We start from the raw sequence: 23,873 nt of genomic DNA on the forward strand, positions 1-23,873 counted from the left end.
GATTTCTCATGCTAAGATGCTACTGAGTGACCGCATTAATCATTCAGTCACTGAGGTATTAAATGTGATTACTGATTTGATATCTAATATATATTTGATTTTCTTCTAGTATTCTCACAACTCATTTCTTATAGTGTCTCTTTGTGCAGAAACAGATATAGTGAGATATTAAGTAATTTCAGCTGAAGCTATTTAATTCTATAGTATTATCTGTATAAGATTTATAAAATTATCTGCAATATAAATTATATAATAGATAGATTGATTTAAATCATTATTAAAAGTTAGCATTTCAGAGATAAGAAATAGTGAAGAATTTAATAAATTAAAATAAACAGATTCTGTAGATGAATATTAACTCTGCTTTTCTTTATTCTGAAGTTTCTCTGTTATCTTATTATTAAATTTCATACTCTGATGAAAACTGATCTCAGTCTTATCTTACAAGTTAGAAGTCTTCTCATAATAAGTGATTATTCTATTAATAAGTTATCTAGTGAAGTATGTAATTCTGAGTTTTAAACTGAACTCTGAAGTAATAGATATATCACTTATATTAAGATGACTCTGCTTCTTCTAAATATATAAAAAAAAAAAGAGTGATATTCTTCATAATGAAGAATGTACTTTCTTAAAAATATAAAGTATATAAATCTACTGACTGAATGATTCAGAGAAAATGAAATATCTCTAATAAAGAGTGAGAGTCTTTTTAAAAAAGATAAACTATCTGTGTCAAAAATGTTGATGCATTGTTCTAAAAAGAAAAACATATCATTCAGGCTATAATCTGTAGAATAGTTGAAGATTGTATTGATAGATCTATCTACAAGAACATAATATAGTGGTGGGTCATGTGATCTAGTGGGATCGCTAACCGCAACGGCCGTAACGGCCAACAATAACTTCTCACAGCTAGCAACCTTTTCAATCAAGAAAGCTTTACACCTTCCACATTTATATGGTGCGAGATCTATCGATCCACCCGGACCCCCTTTTCCCCTCTCGAAGAACTGGCAGCTAAACAAGCACCTATCCATGTATGATATAGATGAGTCATGTGTATTATGTCCGTGAGAATTAAGTGTAATTATTTTGAAGAGAAAAAAGCCCACCAAAGATGGCATGTGATCTTTTGTTAACAAACTAGTTCTGATGTCAATAACTATGTTTTATCCGTGGGACGGTACCTAATCAAAACAGAGTGCCTGCTGCGCATCAATATTTAATAAGTTTATCGGCAAAAAAATAAAAATAAAAATAAAAATAAAACGAGTTATCTTAAGAAAAATCGTCTTTTGTTTATCTCTCTATCGGTGGTGTAGATTGGATTCGTTGTATACCCAGATCGTCTTTGCTGAAACGTGAAAAGTCGTGAGGCCGTGCAACATGGACATGAAACATTAACATGCTAGGAACATACAAAAAAAAAAAATGACAAGAAAAGAAAAGAAAAGAAGGGGGAAAGCAGGGGGACAGGGGTACGGACAGCCAGTTTGTGCCAATATCACGGAAAGGTTGAAAAACAACGGAAGAGGCCGGGGTAGAGGCAGGGTTTAGTCGAAGCATCATCAGGGGACGATGCAACGCAAAAAATGGAAAAGGAAAAAAAGGGGTAAAATAAATAAAAAGGAGACAAATCCCTCCTGGACCAGGTCCCTTAACTCCCATCACCGTACCCGTTCATTTGATTTTTTTAAAAAAGAAAGAGAACAAAGAATTTCAAATAAAACACTTCCCCCAATCCCCCCCTCCCCTCGCATAGCTCAACCCCTCTACAAAGTCCTCCAACCGGCACCTCCCCAACGCATCAACTTTACACCCATGCAATGGCACGACGCGGTCATTAACCAGCACCCGAACCAGCGGCTCCCTCGCCATAGGCGTCGAATCACATTCCATCTTCTCTATGTACGCCCTGGCGCCAAACGGGACCATCCAGGCGGCGGAAAAGCCCTTGCTCTCCGCCGGACTGCGCACGGTCGTGTTGGGGAGGGGCACCGTGCCGTTGAAGAGCCCCAGGGCTGTGAAGATGGATACCATGGTATTATCGTGGCTAAAGTCTGCGTAGAGGGGCAGGTCTAGTGGGAAGGTGTGTGGGCTAGAGTCGAGCGTATGGTTGACGGTGGTGGAGTCTGTGACTGGCGTGTTTGTTAGGCGGGCTATGAGCTCGTTGACAAAGCCGACGCCCTGGCTGGCGCCGAGTGGGTTTCCAGTGCTGTGCCCGTAGTATTTTCCTAGGGTGTTGTAGTAGTCGTATTGGGTCCATTCTTCGTCGGTGAAGAGGGTGCAGATGGGAGAGATGGTGCTTGCGTCTGGGGTGATGGCGACGGTGTGGAAAGAGCAGAGGTCCATTAGGTAGGGGATGTCAGCGATGTCGAGGTTCGCGCCGATAAGGTGGGAGTTGACGCGCTTCAGGATTGGGGCCGCAAAGACTTTTGTGAACTCTGCCTGTGCAACTAGGCCTGGTTTGGCATCTTCAAAGAGGTTGCAGTTGGCGTGGTCTAGAGTATTGTTGGAGCCCGGTTCTTCGCTGATTACCACGCCGATAGACGGTTTGCGGGATTTATCGGTTGCAGACGGGTCAGATAGTTTCTCTTGATGGAAGCCGTCGATGAATTTCTCTGCAGACACGATTACCCGTGGAGAGCCTGATGCTCGGATAAAAATGTTGGATTCTTTGGTTAGGTGCCGATAACGACGGTAGAATTTAGTTCCAGAGTCTATCATCTGAGACACCCCAAATGACGTAAGATCTTCAGATTGCAGAGGATAAGTGAAGGATTCTAGAAATGCGAAATCTCCAAGGTATGTCTCTGTACGATCCTGGATGCGCTTAATGAGTTGCGAGTAAATCGCAGACTTTTTTTCGGTTGGATATCTTGCTCCATGTCTCGAGAGAACTTGGACGAAAGTAATAGTGCAACCAATGGGAACCTGTGGAGATATCTCTGAGATAGTTTGCAGAGAAAAGAAAGGAGAATATTGGCCCCATGATTGGGAGTACTTTTGGTGGCATTGGTATCCATTTTGCACTGTGCTGCATACCAGGTCGCGACCAGAATTACGGACAACGCTATTGCATACATTATCAGCAAGTATTAGATTTGATTGGGCAAGGATTTCATCGCTTTTGGTTTCTTACAATGCGTAAATAAACACCGTGCATATCAGCATCAAGCATAGCACAACGGAGACAGTAACGCAGCGTTCCCTCAGTGAGAAAGCGGTATGTTTTCTGTCAAAATGAGACCACCGGCGCCTACTAGAGGCCCCAATATCAAGTGATATAGATGTTCTTGATCCGACATGTTGATCCCCGCGGCCATCTGCATCAGGGCATGCCAGCAGCGCGGTTTGGTCGTTGATTTCTACCATGGCATTCCGTCGGATAGAGGAAGACGAGGCCCCATGTAAACCGTTAATAGAGAATGGTAACCACTGCTATCCACTATACATCGCATTAAGAACAGAAATAAACTGCAACTGCTCGTTCAGTGACAAAAATAAAATAAAAAACAAAAGGAAATAAAAAAGAAGAGTAGACTCAAAGGGCAGAAATAAACACGTCAAGAAGAAACGGTCAATATAAACAATGCACTATTCCACACAAAAAGGCAAATGAATGAGCTCTCTGGAGACTTTTGGCACCAATGCCTGGCTCAAATGCGACTTTGACTGGCTGGAGAGATGCGCCGGCAAAACTTCCTCAAGCAGCAGGAAATATGATTTCGCAGCCTCCCCAAAACGTATAGTATTTATGATGACAGCCCACGATGTCTACTTAATGTTATTATTGAGGACCGGCAACCGGACACAGGAGAAGAGTGGACAAACTGGCGGGCTATCAGGTTGAAGGGATGACGAAATGGATGCGATGACAGTCCCGGGTCACAAGACGCATTCATATAGTTATGGAAAAACCGGACGCTGAGACTTTTGATCCGATCCGGTAGGAGGCGTGGGACGCGCAAGAACAGGTTGCAGCAGCATGTCAAGAAAGACTGCGAGAAAGGGAACATGCCAGCCGGGCATGAGGGGGTAGTTATATACGTAACGCTTCTTAGCAAGTAGCCGGATAGGATGCCAATCCTCGTGTATCCAAGGATACAAGCAACCAATAGATAAAACCCGCAGCTAGAGAACGCTCTGGGAGAATTTCACCGCAAAATACAAAAATACCCCACGCAGCAGCCAAAGGCGGGAGGAGAGGAGAATTAACAACCAACCGGACTAGGTTGAGTTGTAGTCTGTGGAACGGTGTAACGGATCATTGGAATGTTAGAAGTAGACTAGCTTATGTAATACGTTGGTGGGAAACAAACCAATCGGAAGCCGAGTCCAAAGATAGCATCACACTAGTCCTAGACCAGGCTAGTGCCACGGCCCAAGAAGCCCTAGCAGACGGGATCATCGCGCAAATCACCTGACCCCACCCAGCCCTAATTAGCCCTCCCGAAAGAGTCAAAAGCATAATCCACCGGCGCGCAAGGCTGCAGGAGGATTCCCGATTGGCCGGGTCCCGGTGGGTGCTGCTTATCTGCAAGGAAATGACGGAGCCCGGCGCCTTTCACGCATGCGGTGTCAGTCAGGTGATATCAGGGCTGCAGAAATAAATTGGGGGCGGAGAAAAAGGGGGAAGCCTTTGTAAACTGAATGGGGGTGGGGAGGGGAGGGTATGTGATTGGAATGTTGTTTTTGGGCAGTTTAATGTACTGGGGTTAAAAAAAAGGGGGGGGGAGATACTGCACGGACTATTTCTCCGCATATTCGCATATTTGTTATTTCCCATGTTCAATTTCAATTTGGTTTCAGGCATTTTAAGCCCGTTTGGGAATTAGAAATGGACAAGTACTTCTACATCACATGTATGGTATTACACATAGCTATATATATGCTAGTAAGGAGGAGGGAGGGGGGATGGTGTGAAAATATCAGACATTTATTTACGACGCAGGCATCCTTCAATTTAATGGTAAAACATACGACAGACAGACAGAATATTGAATAAGGAGAAGGGCGGAACATAAGAAAAGAGGAAAAAAAAAAAGAAAAGCATGTAGACGGTGAGGAAGAGTTAGTCCACAGTAGCGAATGACAACATCGTAGGAATAAAACGAAGAGGGAATGGATGTGTAACTCTTATGGTGTCCTGCTAGTAGGATTCGAATCGGCTTTGGAAGTACGTCAAACGGGAAGAATTGAAAACCAGCCAGTAAAAAAAGGGAATCCAGAGTACACGGGGCTGAAGAGGATAAAAACAGCATCTGAACTGGGTATAAAACAAAACACAAAAGGAACAAGTAAAAATCTCCAAATTCGCCATTCAGTCTATGCCAACAATAGGGACTCCAAGGTAGAGCCAAATGCCGCTATTACAGTATAATGAGACAAAGCTGGAAGAAAAAAGGAAGGGAAAAAAGGGAAAAAAAACCATTGTACACAAAGAAGTAAAAGTTAAGTCACAGAGGGGCAACGTAATAATGGAACGGGATAAAGAATACCAGGATACAAAGGAACGAGAAAGAAGCTATAGCAAGAACAAAAAACAAGGGAATTTATGTTCGCAAAAGCAAATCATTTATGCCTCCCAGGGTATCAATATGAATAATGGCAAGAAGGAAAAAGTAAAAGAAAAAAGAAAAAAAGAACGCAAGAGAGAAAATAAAAGGGATGGAAAGAAAAGGGAACAAAAAAAAAGACAAGGACATGATCAGTAAGGAACAACCAGTTTGCCCAGAACTGAAAATGCACAAAAATAACCTCCTACAAATGAGAGGCCACAAAAAGCCAAGCACCATTTTCAATCTGCGTGATACACCGAAAACAAACCAAAGATGTAGTAAAACTGTGGCCTTCAACACAATCTAGTCCTCATGCACAGCGGTGTAGCCTGAATGGATGCAGAGAAATTAACATATAGAAGTGTGACAAAAGCTTACAGTTGATATGGGCGGGGCAGTTATGACCAGAAGTGACGTGCAAAACAAAACAATGGAGGAGAAATCGAAAGGAGAGATTAGAAAAGCACAGTGAGAAGAGTATAAGCGACAGACAAAAAAGAGAAATGGGATAAGGAACAAAAAATATAAAAAATATAAAAAAACGCGAGTTAGACGCCTCCTGTCCGTCCCGAGGTTGCCCTCATCTTACCATAGTATATATATGTCTTTAGGAACTTGCGATGTTAAAAAACTGCAAAACATAGAGGTACAGCAAAGCAGCATTTATCTGTTACAAATACCTCGCAAAAGGTTGATTTAAATAAATAATAAGTAAAAACAATAAAATAAAATGTAGAAGGGAGAGGAGGCTCGGGAAGAGATCGCAATCCACAGATCTGACACATTCTAGTATATATATTGCAAACTAAGTGCCAGAATTCCAGCTCCTATCTTGCGGTTCTCCGGGGGATTGTATAGGAGGCAAGGAAGTCTCGGGAGGAACACATGACGTAGGATAGTTATAGGGTGGACCGGACCGCGCCGGTTGAGAGACGGGCGTCGCTGAAGTCGAAGTGCTCCAAGAGGTAGGGTATGGGTTCGGTTGAGCCGGTGACATGGGGGGCAAAGGCAGTCTGGTTGGAGCAGAACTCGTCCGCTGGCGCACATGTCCCTCACTACCTAGTCCTTCACGGCGGTCATGGAACTGCTGTTCAGTTTCCGATTCAGAAACAGGGGCAGATGACTGGCGAAGCCGAGGAGATGTAGGTCGCGGTGGTATACGATGCAAACCAACCTCTCTGTCGTAAAGTGTTCTGAAAAAGTCCCGCTCGGCGCGGTAGAAGTTTCTCTCTTCTGTCAAGAATTTAATGTCGTCCTTTTGTCTTTCCACTTCCTGTTTCATTTCCTTCTCGTTTACTTTTTTCCTCTCCCTGAACCGCTTGGATGCATCACTATTCTTCAGTCGTTTCTCAGCTGCCTTTCGTGACCCAGAATCAAAATCAACCGGGACGCTCAGTCGTGACTGAATATCCCTGGGTGAAGCAAACTTGCTTTGTCCGCCCACAAACGTATAACTAGATCCGCCGTCCTGTGGCGTTCTACTCCGATTATCGTCTCCAATAAATGAGGCCCCTGTAGGCTGAGATAGAGAGGGAACTGGCTGTTGAAGCAAATTGGTTGACGCTGGGACATGCGAACCTTGGATTAACGGACTGTACGCTGAGTGGGTTGTACCTGGAGCTGTAATTTGAGGCCCAGATCCTTGTCGTCCAGTTATCGGGCGCGGATCGATAGGGAGTGTGGCCGAAGGAACGGATGGATGAGATAGAGAATATCGCATTGAGGGCGGGGCTTCCATTGTTGGTCGCATGGCGGTATCTCCATATGGTTGTTGCGGAGGGAGAAACGGATTGTGCTCCACAGTCATAGTTCCACGGGCGGGGCCATAGCTGGGCCCAATGCTTGGAGCATGTACTCCAGGCGACCTTGCCGTAAGGATATGACGTTGTGGTAGAGGGGAATACATCGTACGGTCATGTTGTGATACTGAACGGTCTGATTGGGGGGTTAATCCCGCTGAGGTTGGTGTGGCGTGTGGGTTGGTCGATGGGGAGGGGGATGTCGATGGGGTGGGTTCTGGAATATCGCGATTCATCTGGTGGGCGGAGGGTCCCGTAGCTAAGGTGTGAGAAGGATTAAGAATAGCATGCATCCCTATGGAGCGGGTTGTCGCCGTTCGCCATGTCGGATCTGGGGAGCCCGTCCTCCCCGTCAATGGAGCAGGGCCGCTGTCCCTAGTTTGTTGTGGCTCTAGGGGTTCAACAGTCCCATCATTCCGGCTCCGGGGGGATAATTCGGTTGTCGCGACAGTTTTGCGTACGCGGCGAGACGGGCTGCCGGACAGAAAATCTGATGCATGTGGCCGTTTCGACATAAGCTCCTGCACTCCACCGAGGGATAGATTGCGTGGAGCGGAACATGGACGATCCTTCCCTCCCTCTTGAATGCTCCGGCTCTCAGACGGTCGAAGATAAGAGAGGGAGGGCAACTGACTCTGGTTTTGGTAGAATCCGTTAAAGGTATAGTCACGGGCTTGTACAGCTGTAGCCCTTGTGTAGTCGAGGTGCGTTTGGGGAAAAGTGCGGATTCCGAGCGCAGCCACGATGAAGGCCAAAAGCTGATGCCGTACAGGGTGACTTCCCGCTTAAAACTGATAGGCTTTCTCCCAGCCAGCAGCTTTTGAAGGCACCGACTGCAAATATATTCAAGGGGGCGGAAAGAGAGAATGAAAGCAAACAAAAAAGTAAAGGACACAAAAAAACAAAAAACTAAAACTAAATAAATAAAAATAAAAATAAAAAATAAAAAAAGAGAGGTGATGTTAGTCAGAGCAAGAGCTCAAAGATATGGGGTAGCTCTCCACTGCTGCAGCATGAAGAACGTATGGGGGACAGTCAACAACGCGGGCAGGTAACTTTCTTTCGACGAAGAAGAAGAAAAAAGAGAAGGGAGAAGAAGGGAAAGAAAGTTGGATCTTTGGAAATGGAAATCTTCAAGTGGTCAACCATCAAAAAAGCAAAGAAAAGTACCAGGCGGAGGAGGAAATATGGAAGTCAATAATACTAATAACAATAATAATAAAATAATACTACTAAGGAGCGGCGGACAAGTGCAGCAGCACCTCCTGTCCCCAACGCGTGCTTGGATCAAACATGCCTGGCCTCGTTCTAAGCTCGTAACAAAAGCTAATACAGGCTTGGACCAACGGACCGGGGACCACGGAAGGGATGGGCTTGGTGAGAAACAATGCGCTTGGCGAGCGCGATTCTGCGAGAGCCAGCGGTGGTGAGAAAAGGACAAAACAGCGCCTAAACCCTCAGATGCTGGGCTACCGATGCATGGAAACGTGCCCACGAGAATGGTTGAGGGCGTGATAGTGGACCCTACATAATGCGCTAGGGCATATACCGGCGGCCGACAATTGGGCAGCGAGCTTAAAGCCCCCCAGGAGGTGTGGTGTGAATGGCTTCCGCTGAACGATCGTTGCACAGTCCGTCGTTTTTATTCTTTGCCGGTCCATCCCAGCTGTGTTGCAAGTGATCCACACCAGTGCTGGGGGCGTGTTCAGGCCGGACTCAGGAGGTGAGGTGAGGTGGACTTGACCTTGGCCGGCGGTACTTTGACCTTCGTTAGGACGATGTTCTCGGTGCCAGCCAACTGCTTCTGGGCCATTAATCTTCGTTGTTATTCGCTGCAACTCGCTGTCCGAACTTGCTAGACTAGACCGCTACTGGTCAGTAATTTATTATTGTCAGGGCTAATTTCGGTTCTTATCCTGTTCTCTGCTCGCTTACCCGCTAGCCATGCGGCGGCCGCCGGAGAACGGATATGGGGGGTCCTTCGCATATTATGCGTAGGCAGATTCTGTCCAGTGCTCTCGTCATTTATTATTGACAGTGCCGCTAACGGGATCGAAGGGGGGGGAAATTACTTGCACCAGACAATCGTTGTACTGGCATGCCAGCCGCAGGAAAGGTAGATTTCCCCACACGAATCTCTCAATGTGTGCATTTCCTCTCTATCTTGACGCGCTGCGGCAGTCCAGTCCACGGTTTTCTTAATACATGAAACATGCATCAAAAGCGGCTGTTGATTGCTTTGCTTTGGTGACAAATTCACGACATTATTGCATGCATTGCGGTCAAGATAAGCCTGGAGATAATGTAGGCGGTGCACTGGCAGCAAAGGCTCTCCCTGTCAGCCAGCTCGTGAAATGAACGGTTGCCCCTTTTCACCAAGCTGACCGATGAAGGTGGCAGTCATAAAAAATAATACTTGGACTCTGATTATTGCCACCGTGCATACAAATTCTTGGAGAATCCGGTATTGCCCAGTTTATTCTTGAATTTAATTGATATCTTTTCGAAGTTAGGCAATTGCTGTAATCGATATTTCTGATACGACTTCATTCGAGCTTCTGCAATCCTAGCAATACACGCCTGGATAGACAATCTTGGACCGAGAAGGCGTCTATCATGCTGCCAGCTGAATTTGAACAGCTTCCTGGCTAGTCCATTGCAAATAGGCATGGCATAGGCATGGCATATGTATATGGTGGACATGGCTTCAGAGGCAGAGGTATCAGCAGGTGTATCCCCCCAGTCGGGGACTGTTTGGTTAGATACCTTCTATCTTTTATTTAACTATTTTTATTCTATTATGTTATATATATATATATATATATAGTACGGAGTGTACTATATTGAATATACCAGGGTAGACCAGTGTATTTGAGAACAGGATATTTACAAAGAGTAGCGTTAGCATAACTCTGCTGCTGCTTGCAAAGATGGCATACAGCTGCTTTTACGATGAAGTGTAGCATGTGCCTCCCCATGCGCAGGCAGGCGGTGTAATACCAACCACCCTTACCGATGACCGCCCATGACGTTCACAGCCACATTTTGAAAATTTCGCGAGATGGACGGGCTCTTCAAGAGAGTGCCAGTACGAAACACTGCCTCTTTGGCCAGGACCTAGCGGAACCCAAGGAACTGGTATCAGGCGCCAGTTGGGCAGGAAGGTCGATGAGGCTTTTTCCTACTGGCCAGTTGGGCCAGGAGACAAAGTCTTCACCAAGTCAGAAAAAGTCAGAAATGGAAAATCCAAACAGATCTTCGGTCTGGCGCAGTTATCGGCATTAAATAACCAATCAACACAAATTCGTGACGGTTCGAGGGGTTTTTTTTTCGGCCACGAGATAGACGAACTCACACTAATTAGCAAACAAGTCAGCGATAATAATGTTGATGAAGGGTTGAAGGCGGCTCCAGACAGTCATTGTTGACGCATGATAAGGCTATCGCCAGATGAGAGGAATGTCAAGATATGCGTTTACTGAGAGGGGTCAGAACCAATTTAGGAATGACTCTGACAAATCCCCAGCTTTCAGAAATTGTATACTCCGTACATCACGCCTCTCATTTTAAGAGGGGGTCAACTTTATGCTTGAACTGTATCAGTGGCCATGTGTGCGTGTTTACCTGCTTGCGATCTTCCGCTGCAAGCTCTGTATTAAACATTGAAACAGCCACTGGTATCAATAGTAATAATAGTGGTAAAGGCCCCAGTCCTATGGGCTCGATCAGGCCCCACATGAAACGGTGGTCATGAATAGTTCCATTATTGCTCCCTCTTCGAGGGGATAAATAGTCGGTAAGGCGTCTTGAGCGGGACCTAGTTGCTAGGTGTATCAGGTGGGCAAAATACTCTCCCGCTGACATGCGAGAATCGAGTCGAGAGCATTGAAGAGCATGTCATAACTCCACAACCCTTTAAAAACAAGAAGGAACGAATATTGATATTAAGCTGGCCTTGAAGCCCGATTTCGTAAAATCTTATCCCTTCCTCAAGCTCCCTAGCAGCATAGTTCCCTGGGTCGGCCTTGATAATGATTCGACGAGGTTGACAAGCACTTTAAATAATCAATCGCGGCAATCGCCTGTTCGGCTCTTTAAAAGCCGGCGATCATGACCTGTGTGTTTGTCATGAAGATCGCGGGTCCAAATACCGCGAAGCTGGCAGATAACAAGGTTATCTCTCGGCCATGCCATGTCAAATGTTTCTCAGATCGCGAAGGTTATGCGCCATACATTATAGCTGTAAGGTTTGCTCTGCATGCACCAGCTCAAGCCTCTGAATAGTAATTCCTGTAGGTTTTTTGTTCTCAGTAGCAGCTGTTTCGGCCATGGAATTCAATAATCAATAATAGTGAGCTCGGGCTGCATTGCTGTAATGATAGCACTTGCTTCGTGTGGGATGGGATGCCAGGCCATCGTTTGAAATCCCTCTGATTCCTTAGCGAGGTGAAAAAAGTGTGGCAGGTGAAGGCTGAATTTAACATCCAGCTTCGGTACTCATGGAGTCATGGCGCGATTTGTCGACGGTTGACTCGTCAAGATGGAAAAAAAATAAAAATAAAAACCTTCCTCGTGCTGGGCGGAATGAGCGACTGTTCTCGATCAGCCATCAAATCCACGGACCCACTTTGCTGCAGATCATAATCGGCGGGCAGCTCACCAGGTCTTTCGTATTCTTGAACCATGGTTGCGCCGTTGTTTTGCAGTTGGCACCCACGTTATATTTTACCATTCTTCTCCACACAGCGGCGCGGAGGGCCAGTCCAGTGGACGGTTGGCAGGGATTGGACCGGACGACCGCACCATTGGCTCTAGATTCAGGCCTGTGCTTCCAGTCCTCGAGGCATGCAACCTTCAAACACTTGATTGGGGGATTCAAAATAGATTGGCCGCCGGGACCATGAATTTCACATTTGGTCTCATTTGGTCTGGTCCCATACATTTCTTGGCGTGAATCCTGCTGGGACTGGCTATCAAAAAAACATATAAAGTGACTAACCGTGCCATGCTTACTCACTCTCTGTAGTGAGTGCGCCACAGCGTACAGAAAACCACACCATAAAGAAAATATTTTCAATATCTTTATTCTTCATCTTCAAATAATCATCATTAATTATAACCATGTCTAAATCTTCTAATTACACTGAGAAGCAGTTGCAAAGAGCTGTTGACGTGTATAAAAGCAATTCAAAATTAAAAATCATGTCTCTGTCGCGAGAATTCAAAGTCTCATATGCCACCTTGTATGAGAGGATCAACAGGAAGAAATCAAGGACTATGAGGATTCCACTGAATTGAGCATTGAATGACAGTCAGGAAGAGGCAATTAAGATATGAATTCATCAATTGAACATTAATTTTTGCTCATTCATCATCAAGCATATCAAAGCTGCTGTGAACCACATGTTAAGACAGTATTATACAGATTCAGAGACTGCATCTTTCACAGTAAGCAAGATGTGAATATATTGATTCATCAAACATCTGTCAGATTATAAATAAGTCAAGCAAAAATCCATGAATTCAAAATGAGTGTCTTACAAGGATATAAGCTTCATTATCAACTAATTTAATTGATATGAAGCTGTCTTCAATCAATATCAATTTTTTCACTGTGATATCTACAACTTTGATGAGATTGAATTTCAAGAAGAAGAAGAATATGAACAGTGAGTTATAATCATCTTTAAAGACATAAATTCTGTCATACAGTCATCATACTCCCGCGGGTTAATAACAGTGATGAAGTATATTAGTGCAGATGACACAGTATTGAATTCATTGATTATAATGAAATTAAAGATTCATTTAGAGAATTGATATATATACTTCAACTTATCTGATAACTATATCATCACTGTATCTGAGTCTGGCTTTACAAATAATGAGATTGAATTTGAATGAATCAAGCAGTTCAATAAGATGATAAAAAAGTATTAAATGAGCAGTTATCAACTGCTATTAATGAATAATCATGATTCTCATCTCACAGAAGAATTTATTCAATACTGTGATCTTCATAAGATTATTCTGTTTGAATTCTCATCTCATATAAGTCATATTCTACAATCTCTTGATAATGTATCTTTTCAGCAGTATAAGCATTATCATACAAAGACAGTTAATGAGACTGCCTGCTACAGATATGAGCAGTATGATGATAGATAATTTCTTACTAATCTGAAGAGCATCTGACTGCAAGCATTCAAACCTGGCACTGTGAGAGCTGACTTTGTCAACTGTGAAATGTATTCAGTTAATTGTGATATAATTCTCAATTGATTGAGACCTCTTATCATTAATGATGCTCTGAATCTTAACATATATGATGATAATGATGATGTATACAATCACTTTATCTCATCACCTGCAGATTGACTGTCAACTGTCTTCTTGCAATTAATCTTCTCAGAGACAGTTGCAAAACTATGTCATCAAATCAATACAGCAGCCAAGGCCTTAGAAGATGTGAAGGATACTCTTACACCTGATTTGACAAGACAGTTGAACAAGATCTTCAAGAGTAGCATGGTCCAGGCGGAATTGAACATGCACTGTGAGAGTGAACTTGCAGATCATTATTAAGCAAATAGATGTCAGATTGTCAAATCCTTCCACAGACAGGTGCAAGTAGGTGAAGTTCTTACTATTAAGAATGCCAATCACAAGATCACAACTTGTAGAGCAGATGAGATGAAAAAGATGTTCAATAAGACTCTTTGATTGATTAGAATCAAATCTACAAAATCTACAGTCACTCAATCACAACAAGATAATTCTATAGAATCTCAACTTACAGTGAATTCTACATCTTCTAATGAGTATATAGATAATCTTTATGTTATAGATAGATGTGATGATGATTATTAATTAATTTTTGAAGATTACTATATTCAAAATATTTTCTTTACAGTGTGGTTTTTCATACGCTGTGGCGCACTCACTACAGAGAGTGAGTAAGCATGACACGGTTATATATCAGATCTTAAAATGAAATCATGACTTGAAAAAAATGAGAAAGTGATCTTATTTAATCTCATTTAGTCTCATTCTTCATATAAAGTTACTATTTTTAGACATTTTAAGATTTTTTTTAGACTATTTTTAATTTTTTAAAAAGTAATGCTTTTTAATAATACTTAAATGAGATTTAAAGTCATTTAAAGCAATAAAAATAATTTAAATTGAGAAGTGAAAATCATAATCTTATTTGAAAAATGTGACAAGAGTAGACAGTAAGTGTGACGTGCTTCTGCTCTCTATTCAAGTCAATTCTCTATTCAGCTCTAGCTTTCACTTCATCTCTTGCTGTTTTCTGAAGCTTTCACTTCTATCTTCTCTCTCTGTTCTTCTCTTCATATGCAATTACTTCTTCTATGAGAGCTTTCACTTCTTCTCTACAGAGCCTTTATTCTTTTCTTCATATACAATTACTTCTTCTATGAGAGTGTCTGCTTCTTCTCTACAGAGTCTCTGTTCTTCTCTTTATAGATAATTGCTTCTTCTACAAGAGTTAATCTCTATAAAACAATCACTGTATATATAAGAATGTACACTCATCTCTCATCTTTTAGAGAATAAGACAAGTTTTTATCCTTATATCTGATTCTATATAGCAGTGTACACTACAATTTGATAGCATGTCTTATTAAGAATCAAGTTCTTCTAGCCTCTTTAACTTTCACTTTATTCTTAATATACATAGCACTGATGATTGAACTGAGCTGTAGATACTGAGAATTGACTAGTCAGTAATCAGTCTGATTAGTTATTCTATCTTCTTTTAATACTGCAGCTAGTGATTAATCTAGTTTATAATTATTCAGCTGTTCTATCTTCTTTAATACTGCAGCTAGTGATTGATCTGATCTGCAGTTATTTAAATCTATCTTATTCAATACTACAGCTGATAATAGATCTGACTAATGATTATTTAAGCATCTTTCACTTCAGAATACTATAGTACTAGTGATTGATCTAGAATATAATTATAATTACAGTAAACTCATCTTTGCACTCTTATATAACTTTATCAGCTCTAAGCTGTATAAGTGAGCTTGACTATCTTGCTTGAATAGCGAGCTCGTAGGCTACAGGGTTATTGCAAGGATATCACAGATATGGTACTTAGTATACTAAGAAGATTGTATGAGGCACACAGTAACTCTTGTGTATATTTCAGTAGAAGTAAAAGAAATGAATCACTGACTTCTTTGATAAGAAGTCAGCATCTAGCTATTCTATATAGATAATAAGCAGATACTCTTCTCTCATTTCATGAGTGAGAATAGTCAGAGTGATATCTCAGTAACATCTCATTGCTAAGAAAGAGTAATCTGCTGACCTTATATAGAAGTGAGGTTCTCATATTCATCAATCAGATCTTTCTATAATATATTCAAATGATGTTATAGAGTGATTGAAAACCGGTTAAGTCAGTCTGTGAGATGAATGGAATCATTCATATGAAAGTGATAGGCTGTGTGAAACTACAACAGAGTCTTGGCATGACTGAGAGTGTGACAATGCTCTCTTCTTTAAGAGCATAGTCTCTATACTCTCAAGATTACTGGATTAGAAATTATCTTTATTATATAGCAACAGTTGTCAACTGATTGACAGCATGTGTGCTGTGTGTGATATAAAGAAATAGATGAGTTTTTCTACTGACTGTGAAGATCTTTCTTTTCTCATCTTTATTCAAATCAAACATGTGATAAGTGAGTTTCTTATATATTGATTTAGAATGTGAAAAATGTGATTAATAAGTAACTTACAGATCTCTCAATATATTTCATTCTATATATGAAATTCCCTGCAAAAGTGATGTGTTTTAGAGACAAAGCTAACAGTAGTGACAGGATTTTTCAAAAAGATTCTCTCTCTTATGAAACATTTTTCTTTTCTCTCTCTCAATTGCAATAGTGAGTGCATGAGAGTATTATTCTTGAAGAATAATCAAGGACTTATTCTGATGTTTTCTAGTGAGTAAATGTCTTTGTGGTGTGGTGGTGGCCTCTGTGACTGTTAAGAAAGCCAGGTTGAAGGTGAAGATGATGATGTCAATGAGCTGTGAGAGCACTGCTCTCATTGTCATATCTTCTTCTTCTTCTGCTTCTTTTATGACTGTGATGATAGTCACTGTGCCTTGCAGTGAGATGTTATCTCTTCTGCTGATCAGTTTGTCTGTGTCTGATCTGTTCTCTGCTCTCTTCACTGCTGTTGTGATGCTGCTCTCTTCCCCAGTCAATACAGTGATGTATGACCCTGTGTGGTCATTTGAAGAGGAGCTTGAAGAGAGCTTGATTCTGAGAACAGTGACTCTGAGAAGCTCAATTCATATTTCCTCTCTCACAGCACACTCAAGCCCTGCTCAGAATACTACTGAATTGAATCTGCAGAGTCTCACAGTTTCTTTATCTTCTTTCTATGAGAAGGCTCTGATGTGATCTCTGACTGATATCACTACTTATCTGCACTGCATCAAGCAGCTGAAGAAGAGAGGGATTTTATACACTCACTTCTTCTCTTACTTCTATTATTTCTGTTGTATCTGTAACAATGACTTCTGTCTTTCTATAAGTATTATCTCACAGAAAGATGTTGTGTCAGTTCTGATAAGAAGTCTAGATACTCAAGCAGTACAGAGTAAGAGTCTCAGAGCTTCAAGTATTGATGAATTCTATTAAGACTGAGAAGATCTCTCTTGCTCATCTATAAAAGAAGATAAAAGTGTGAATCTCTGAGATGAAAAAACATCTCAGAATAACTGATCTTAAGAAGAGATCAGCTGACACTGCTGTTGAAAGCACTATGAAGATCAATCACTGATTAAAGAGAATCTCACTTCAGTTGAAGCAAAATTTATTTTTAATCAGAGAGCATAGTCTGTACAGTTGAGAAGGCATTTTCTTTGAAGAATTATTTTCATTTCAATCAAGAAATATATTTCAATTCAGTTCATTTCCAGAGTTAATTAATGAAAATGAAGAAGAGACTCTTTCTCTGATTATATGATTTGAGCTCATCTTTACAACTCTCAGAGCATAGTTTATACAGGCCTTTTCAAATCTAATAGCAGGAGAAGGAATTGAAGCTTCAATTTCCATTGCTTTAATAGAAGATGATTTGAATGCTCTCGGAATTCTTCTCAAGACTCTGTTTTACAGACTTTGAAAGAGTTCAGTGAAATTCCCTTGATTATTTCATCAAACTTGAACTTTATAATCAGCTACTGATGTAATACAGGCTATATATAACTGTCTCATAGCCTGGAAGAATAGACCCCTCTCTGTATTTGATAGTCTGATTATGTTGTTCAATAGTCTTTCTGCCTTGACAGTTCTTTGTTGAATGTGATATTTAAAATTCAACTTGGAGTTTAACCATACTCCTAATCATTTGACATTTACACTGGGTTTAATCTCTCTATTTAAAAGAGAAAAAGATAGTTCTTTCTCATTGAATCTAGGAAAGAAATGAATTAACTCAGTTTTATTCATATCAAATTGAATTTGATTGATATCTGCTCTAATAAAGATTTCCTTTGCAGCTTCTTCAATTACTTTCAAATTCTCTTTGATAGTTTTTGAGCTGTAGACTAGACCAATATCATTCACATAACAGAGCTGTTACAGAAAAAGAGAAAAGAAGATGAGATTCTATGAACAGATCTGAAATATTTATACTACTTTAGAGAGATTTACTTACACTGTGAGTGATTCTGTGAAACAGTCAGATCACTCTAGTAAATAAGAGTGATTGTGAATTGCAGATCTGAATCTTTTTATATAACTATAAAGAGTAATTGCAGATCATGAATATCTTGATTCTATAATTCTACAGAGTTGATGAAAGAATGAAAAATTTCTCACAATTCTACAGTGTTAAAGAATAATGATTTATAAGAATGAGTGAAAGATCAACTCACAAATGCTTCTCTTTAATAAGAATAATCTCACAGAGAGTGATTTATCTGCAAGATGAATCTGTGTGATGATTATATAAGAATCTTATGAAAATTATTGAGAGTTAACTGAAACTCTTCTATATAAAAGATATGAGATGAATCTGTGTGATAGTCAGAGAAGAATCTGTAAACTATAAAGAATCTCATAGAACAAGAAACTGAGTGACAAACTCTTTTCTCTTCATAGTAATAAGAGATTTTTCCTCACTGAGGTTTTTTATAGATATAAAGAGTTTTTAGTGAGTATCACTGCAGTGCTGAGCTGATTCTATGAAGTCACTCAGTGAAAGACTTCATAGACAAAGTCTTAGAGAGAGAGAAGTATATAAGAAATTCTGCTTCTCACAGATTCTTTATCTCTATTTCTATCTCTTATATAATTAATAAAGCTAGCAGTCCTTGACTACACACAACTATATAGACTGGAGTTTGTGAATACTATTCATAACTCAGCTTGAATGCTATTATACATTTGATCTTTACATTTTATCTTCCTACTGCAAATACTTCTAGTAGTTAACACTACATATCACATCAAGCTGCAAGTATCTGAAAAATCGCCTGTGAGTACTTATTCTTACAGCAGTGTTGAAGCATGTTCTACATTATGTCAAGAAGATAAAAAACCATGACATACTATACAGAAAGAAGATTGATGATGTGAGTCTGAGTTCTGTAGCATACTGCAATTCAGACTGAGCAGAGGTAGATCTTCAATACAAATCAACTATCAGCTATGTTATATTGATTAACAGGTCACCAATCTCATGATGATTGCAGAGACAGACATCTATCATCAAATCAATCACAGAAGCTGAATATATTACAGCTAGCAAGACAGCTTGTAAGATAATCTGATTGAATGATATGTTATATAATGCTGAGTTAATGAATGATGAAAAAGTGAAAATATGCTTGCATCTACAAGTTGATAATAAGAGAGCAATTGATCTAGCAAAGAAGGAATTCTTAATTTGAAGATTACATCACATTGAGATTAGATATCATGTTCTCTGTAATTTAATTGAAAAAGAGGAAATCATGATGAAACATGTTGATTCTACAGTGAATATAGCTGATGAGCTCACCAAGTCACTGATGAAGCCTGCATTTGAAGATTTTGTTAAAAGAATTGATTTGAAAGAGATCAGAAAGAAATGATTGAATGATAATAATAATACAGTAAATTAATGAATTTTGCATGTATTTCTTGATTTTTACAGTTATTGCTGTATGAACATCTTTTCTAATGAGGAAATCAGAGTCTGATTCATGTAATTAATTATTATTGCATTTTTGAAAGATTTGAGAATGAGAAAGGCCCCGGGTGGCAGCTTATTATAGGCCATGATGTAGCAAGAAAGAGTGTTGATGATTACTACATCTACTCTAGTCACGTGCCACCTCAACCTATTCATTTAGTGTAACTCGCGTAGTTAGATTACAACATAACAACATTATTCTTCAAGAATAACAGAGTTAAAACAGTGACTAGTCAGCAGTATCATGTAGAAATAGTTATTTAAGAAGTCATATAAATAAGCTTAACTATCTTGCTTAAATAGCAAGCTTGTAGACTACAGAGTTATTATGAGAATATCACAGATATAATACTTAGTATACTAAGAAGATTGTATAAGATATACAGTAACTCTTGTATATATTTCAATAGAAGAAAAATGAATCACTGACTTCTTTAATAAGAAGTCAGCATCTAGTTATTCTATATAGATAATGAGTGAATACTCTTCTCTTATTTCATAAGTGAGAAGAGTCAGAGTGATATCTTAGCAGTGTCTCATTATTAAGAAAGAGTAATCTGCTAATTTTATATAGAAGCAGAGTTCTTATATTTATTAATCAGATCTTTCTATGATATATCTGAATAATATCATATAGTAGTTGAAAACCGGTTCAAATAAGATGAAATCATCTGCATGAAAGTGATGAGCCGTGTGAAACCGCAGCAGGGCCTTGACGCGGCCGGGAGCGTGATAAAAACTGTCAGAAATGAATATTTTTCAGATATTAAAAGAGCTAAAACAGACTACTGGAATAAATTTCTTAAAGAAGTATACAAAAAGAAAGTTTTTAAAGCTTTTAACTATACTAAAACAAGAAGTGTAGCAAAACTTCCAGTCTTAGAATATAAGTTTCAGAATGAATTATATACAGCAAACTCTTTTAAGAAAAAATGTCAAGCTTTTATAAGAACTCTCTTTCAAAACTTATCAGATTCAGATTCAGAGAAAGAGAATATATAACTTCTTAACTATATTAATGAAAATGACTGAGAATGATCTGATCTTATATAAGATGAATTAGAGTCAGCTATCTTCTCAAATTCAGTTAAAACTGCTGCAGAGCCTGATTCAATTAATCACTTAATTATTTAAAATACATACTCTTACTTAAAGAATGAATATTTTGAGCTCTTTTTCAATCTCTTGAAAAATGAATATTATTCTGAATGCTGAAGAGAAGTCACTGAAGTGATTCTTATAAAATTTAATAGAAAAACTTCAATTTCTAAGTTATATAAAGTAATATCTCTATTAAACTGTCTAGAAAAGAATTTAGAAAAGATAATAGCTACTTAACTATCTTTTATAAACTCTATTAATAACTCTCTTTTATTCAGTGAATAAATGAGAGATAGAAAACAATGTTCTGTAATTAAACTGACTGTGTGACTGTGTCTGAGATCAGAATCAGAATTTTTAATAGTTCTATTATTAATTTAACAGATCTTATTACACAGTTCTAACATTAAATAGTAGTTCTATATTGTCTTAGTAAGACTTACTGTCTACTCTTATCACATTTTCTAAATAAGATCATGATTTTCACTTGTCAATTTAAATTATTTTTATTACTTTAAATGACTTTAAATCTCATTTGAGTATTATCAAAAAGTGTTACTTTTTAAAAAATTAAAAATAGTTTAAAAAAAACCTTAAAATGTTTAAAAATAGTAACTTTATATCAAGAATGAAACTAGATGAGATCAAATGAAACTACTTTCTCATTTTTTTCAAGTCATGATTTCATTTTGAGATCTGATATATAGTCACTTTACATGTTTATTTAATGATTAGTCTCAGCAGAATTCATGCTAAGAAATGTATGAGATCAGACTAAATAAGATCAAATGTGAAATTCATGATTTCAGCGGTCAGTCTATCTGTAATTAACACTGTTCTCTCAGTTATTCATGATATTTAAATAGCAAAGTATGAAGATCTGATCTCAACTGCAGTTTTTATTGATATAAAAGAAGCATTTGATTACATTTCAAAGTCAAAGTTAATTCAGACTTTGAAAATGTTAAAACTGTCACTTTCTCTAATAAAATGAGTTAACTGTTTTATATCTAAAAGAATTATACAACTTTTCTTTAATGAAATGAAATAAGACAAGACTGACGCGACTCATGACCACAACCGCTCCACCACGAACTCGCTCGATTTTTCGAAAAAGAACCCGCTGATAGATTCATCAAAAAGCCCTCGATCATACAAGCATTTTGACCCCATCGCTGACTGCATACCCTGTGTGGTGGTGGAGCTATCCAGCCAAACATGAACCAGATGTTGTTCGAAACTCCTGTGTGGGATTATCCCCCATTCTTCCCTATCACACCACAACCCTGGGCCAAATTGCCATACAAATTGTAAGATGAAGAGACCTAGTTATATGCATCAATCTTCTCAATTTTGAAAGATTTCTGATCTGTAGTTGTGGAGATATCTGAGGAGCAATCTCTGTGAAAACTCTGTTCATCTTTGATATTTTAAAATATCAACATCAAGTCTCACTCTTATACCGCCCTTTCTAATCTGGCTCATTCCTGACAGAAAAATACAAAAAGATACCTCAGTAATAATATTAAGTATATAATCAATAATCACTTCTGAAGTGCAATCTCTGCAGTCTGTCTTCAGTGTATCTAGACATTAATATCAAGTCTCACTCTTGTATCATCTCTCTCAATCTGACTCATTCTGAGTAGAAAAGTTCAAAAAGATACCTCAGTAACTGTATTTAATACATAATCAGCAGATATAATAACTATAAAATCAGTATATCTCAAGATCTGACTGAGTCTTTGATCCCTGCATAGTGAGATATATTAAATCTAGTTTTAATATCTCAATATTCAATAGATTCTGTAAGAAATTGAGAACAGTAATACTAGATTTCTATTGAATTTAAGAATTAACTCTATATTAATACAATCATTGACACAGTCTTCTATTTTAAGATATAAATAATCAGTTTCTCTATTTTCTGGTGATAATATTTATATTATTATATAGAAACAGACTTATATTCTCTATAATATCAAGACTCTGAAGAGAGAAAGTCTTGATAGAGAGTATGTAGTAATGTATATCTTAGCAGTTTCTATCTCATTCTTCTGCAGCAGTTAATGTAAAAAAAAGATCTTAGAAATAGTTTTTTACTTCTCTTGAAGAAGTAAGATGTTTTTCTCTGAATTTTATACAATATTCTTATAAAGAATTAAAAACAGAGCTGTTTTCTATTATAATTTCATATTCTTTTAAGTAAGAATTACTTTTTCAGTGACTGAAGAGCTCTTATTAATACTTAATTCTTTTTTACACTCTCTATTAACTGATTTGAGTTGCACACTTGTTGTGTGAGAAGAATTGAATGATTTAGAATAAAATTGAATAGTTTTAATCAATTTCTCTGCAAAAAATTAACTTATTTTTTATCAGTTTTTCTCTTAAAAACTGTCATATCATCTGATTTATTATCAATTGATATCATACTTTTTCTCACTGTATTCTAAGAAAGAGATTGTAAAGATTTTATTGATTTATCTTAAAAATCAATTTTAGTTTATTAGATTCTCTTCAAAAATCTAACCTAGTTACTGAACTAGTGTGAAAAAAATCAGGTGTTTTATACACAAAAGTCTGTTATTCTTCTTTTGAAATTATCTGATTAACTTTTCAATTGAAAACAGACTTAGAAATCTCTTAATTGAAACAGTCTGACCAACTTTTCAATTCAAAAGAGTTTAATAAATATCTCAATTGAATTAGTCTGATCAACTTTTCATTGAGTAAGAATAATGAGTTCAAAAGTACACTCAGTTAATGTGGAAAAAGATGCTTTCTCAAATACTGTTTCTGAGATTGAAATTCTGAATAGAAGAAAGAAAGAAGAAATAGAGAAATAACAAGTTCTTGAAATACAAAACCTTGAAAAAGTAAGTAAAATTCTTGAAAAGCAGTGTCTGAGTGAGATGAATGAAGAAGTTCTGTTAATTCTTCATGCTCAGGCTAGACAACTACAGAAAATAATCAAGTTCAAACTTGAAATTTCAAACACAGTTCAGAAAACTTTGAAAATTTCTAATACAATCACTGACTCTTCAGTTTGCTCTTCTTTCTTTTCTACTTCTTCTTCTTCTTCTTCTTTAAATCAGAAGAAAATATATGCTCAAGCAGCTGAATCTGCTGTCTCTAAATCTGCTGTCTCTAAATCTGCTATCTCAAAACCTGCTCA

The 23,873-nt window shown here is 38.6% G+C and overlaps 3 protein-coding genes across 3 annotated transcripts; all 3 read right to left on the reverse strand.

Moving 5' to 3' along the window:
- Positions 1-772: 772 nt before the first annotated feature.
- Positions 773-4,247, reverse strand: BDCG_08970 (3-phytase). The gene is made up of 2 exons (XM_045424742.1): positions 3,146-4,247; positions 773-3,076 (listed from the first exon to the last, which is right to left on the reverse strand). Exons 1-2 carry the CDS (start codon positions 3,376-3,378, stop codon positions 1,723-1,725), a joined length of 1,587 nt encoding a protein of 528 aa, XP_045273392.1. The 5' UTR covers positions 3,379-4,247; the 3' UTR covers positions 773-1,722.
- Positions 4,248-6,369: 2,122 nt separating this feature from the next.
- BDCG_08972 (uncharacterized protein) lies at positions 6,370-10,066 on the reverse strand (the record flags this gene model as incomplete). Its single annotated transcript, XM_045424743.1, has 4 exons — positions 6,370-8,121; positions 8,715-8,887; positions 8,913-9,223; positions 9,810-10,066. 4 exons carry the CDS (start codon positions 10,064-10,066, stop codon positions 6,370-6,372), a joined length of 2,493 nt encoding a protein of 830 aa, XP_045273393.1.
- Positions 10,067-11,972: 1,906 nt separating this feature from the next.
- BDCG_08973 (uncharacterized protein) lies at positions 11,973-12,305 on the reverse strand (the record flags this gene model as incomplete). The annotated part of the gene is made up of 1 exon (XM_045424744.1): positions 11,973-12,305. One exon carries the CDS (start codon positions 12,303-12,305, stop codon positions 11,973-11,975), a length of 333 nt encoding a protein of 110 aa, XP_045273394.1.
- Positions 12,306-23,873: the final 11,568 nt, after the last annotated feature.

The sequence above is a fragment of the Blastomyces dermatitidis genome (assembly GCF_000003525.1).
Source record: "Blastomyces dermatitidis ER-3 genomic scaffold supercont1.13, whole genome shotgun sequence".
NCBI classification, from domain to species: Eukaryota; Fungi; Ascomycota; class Eurotiomycetes; order Onygenales; family Ajellomycetaceae; genus Blastomyces; species Blastomyces dermatitidis.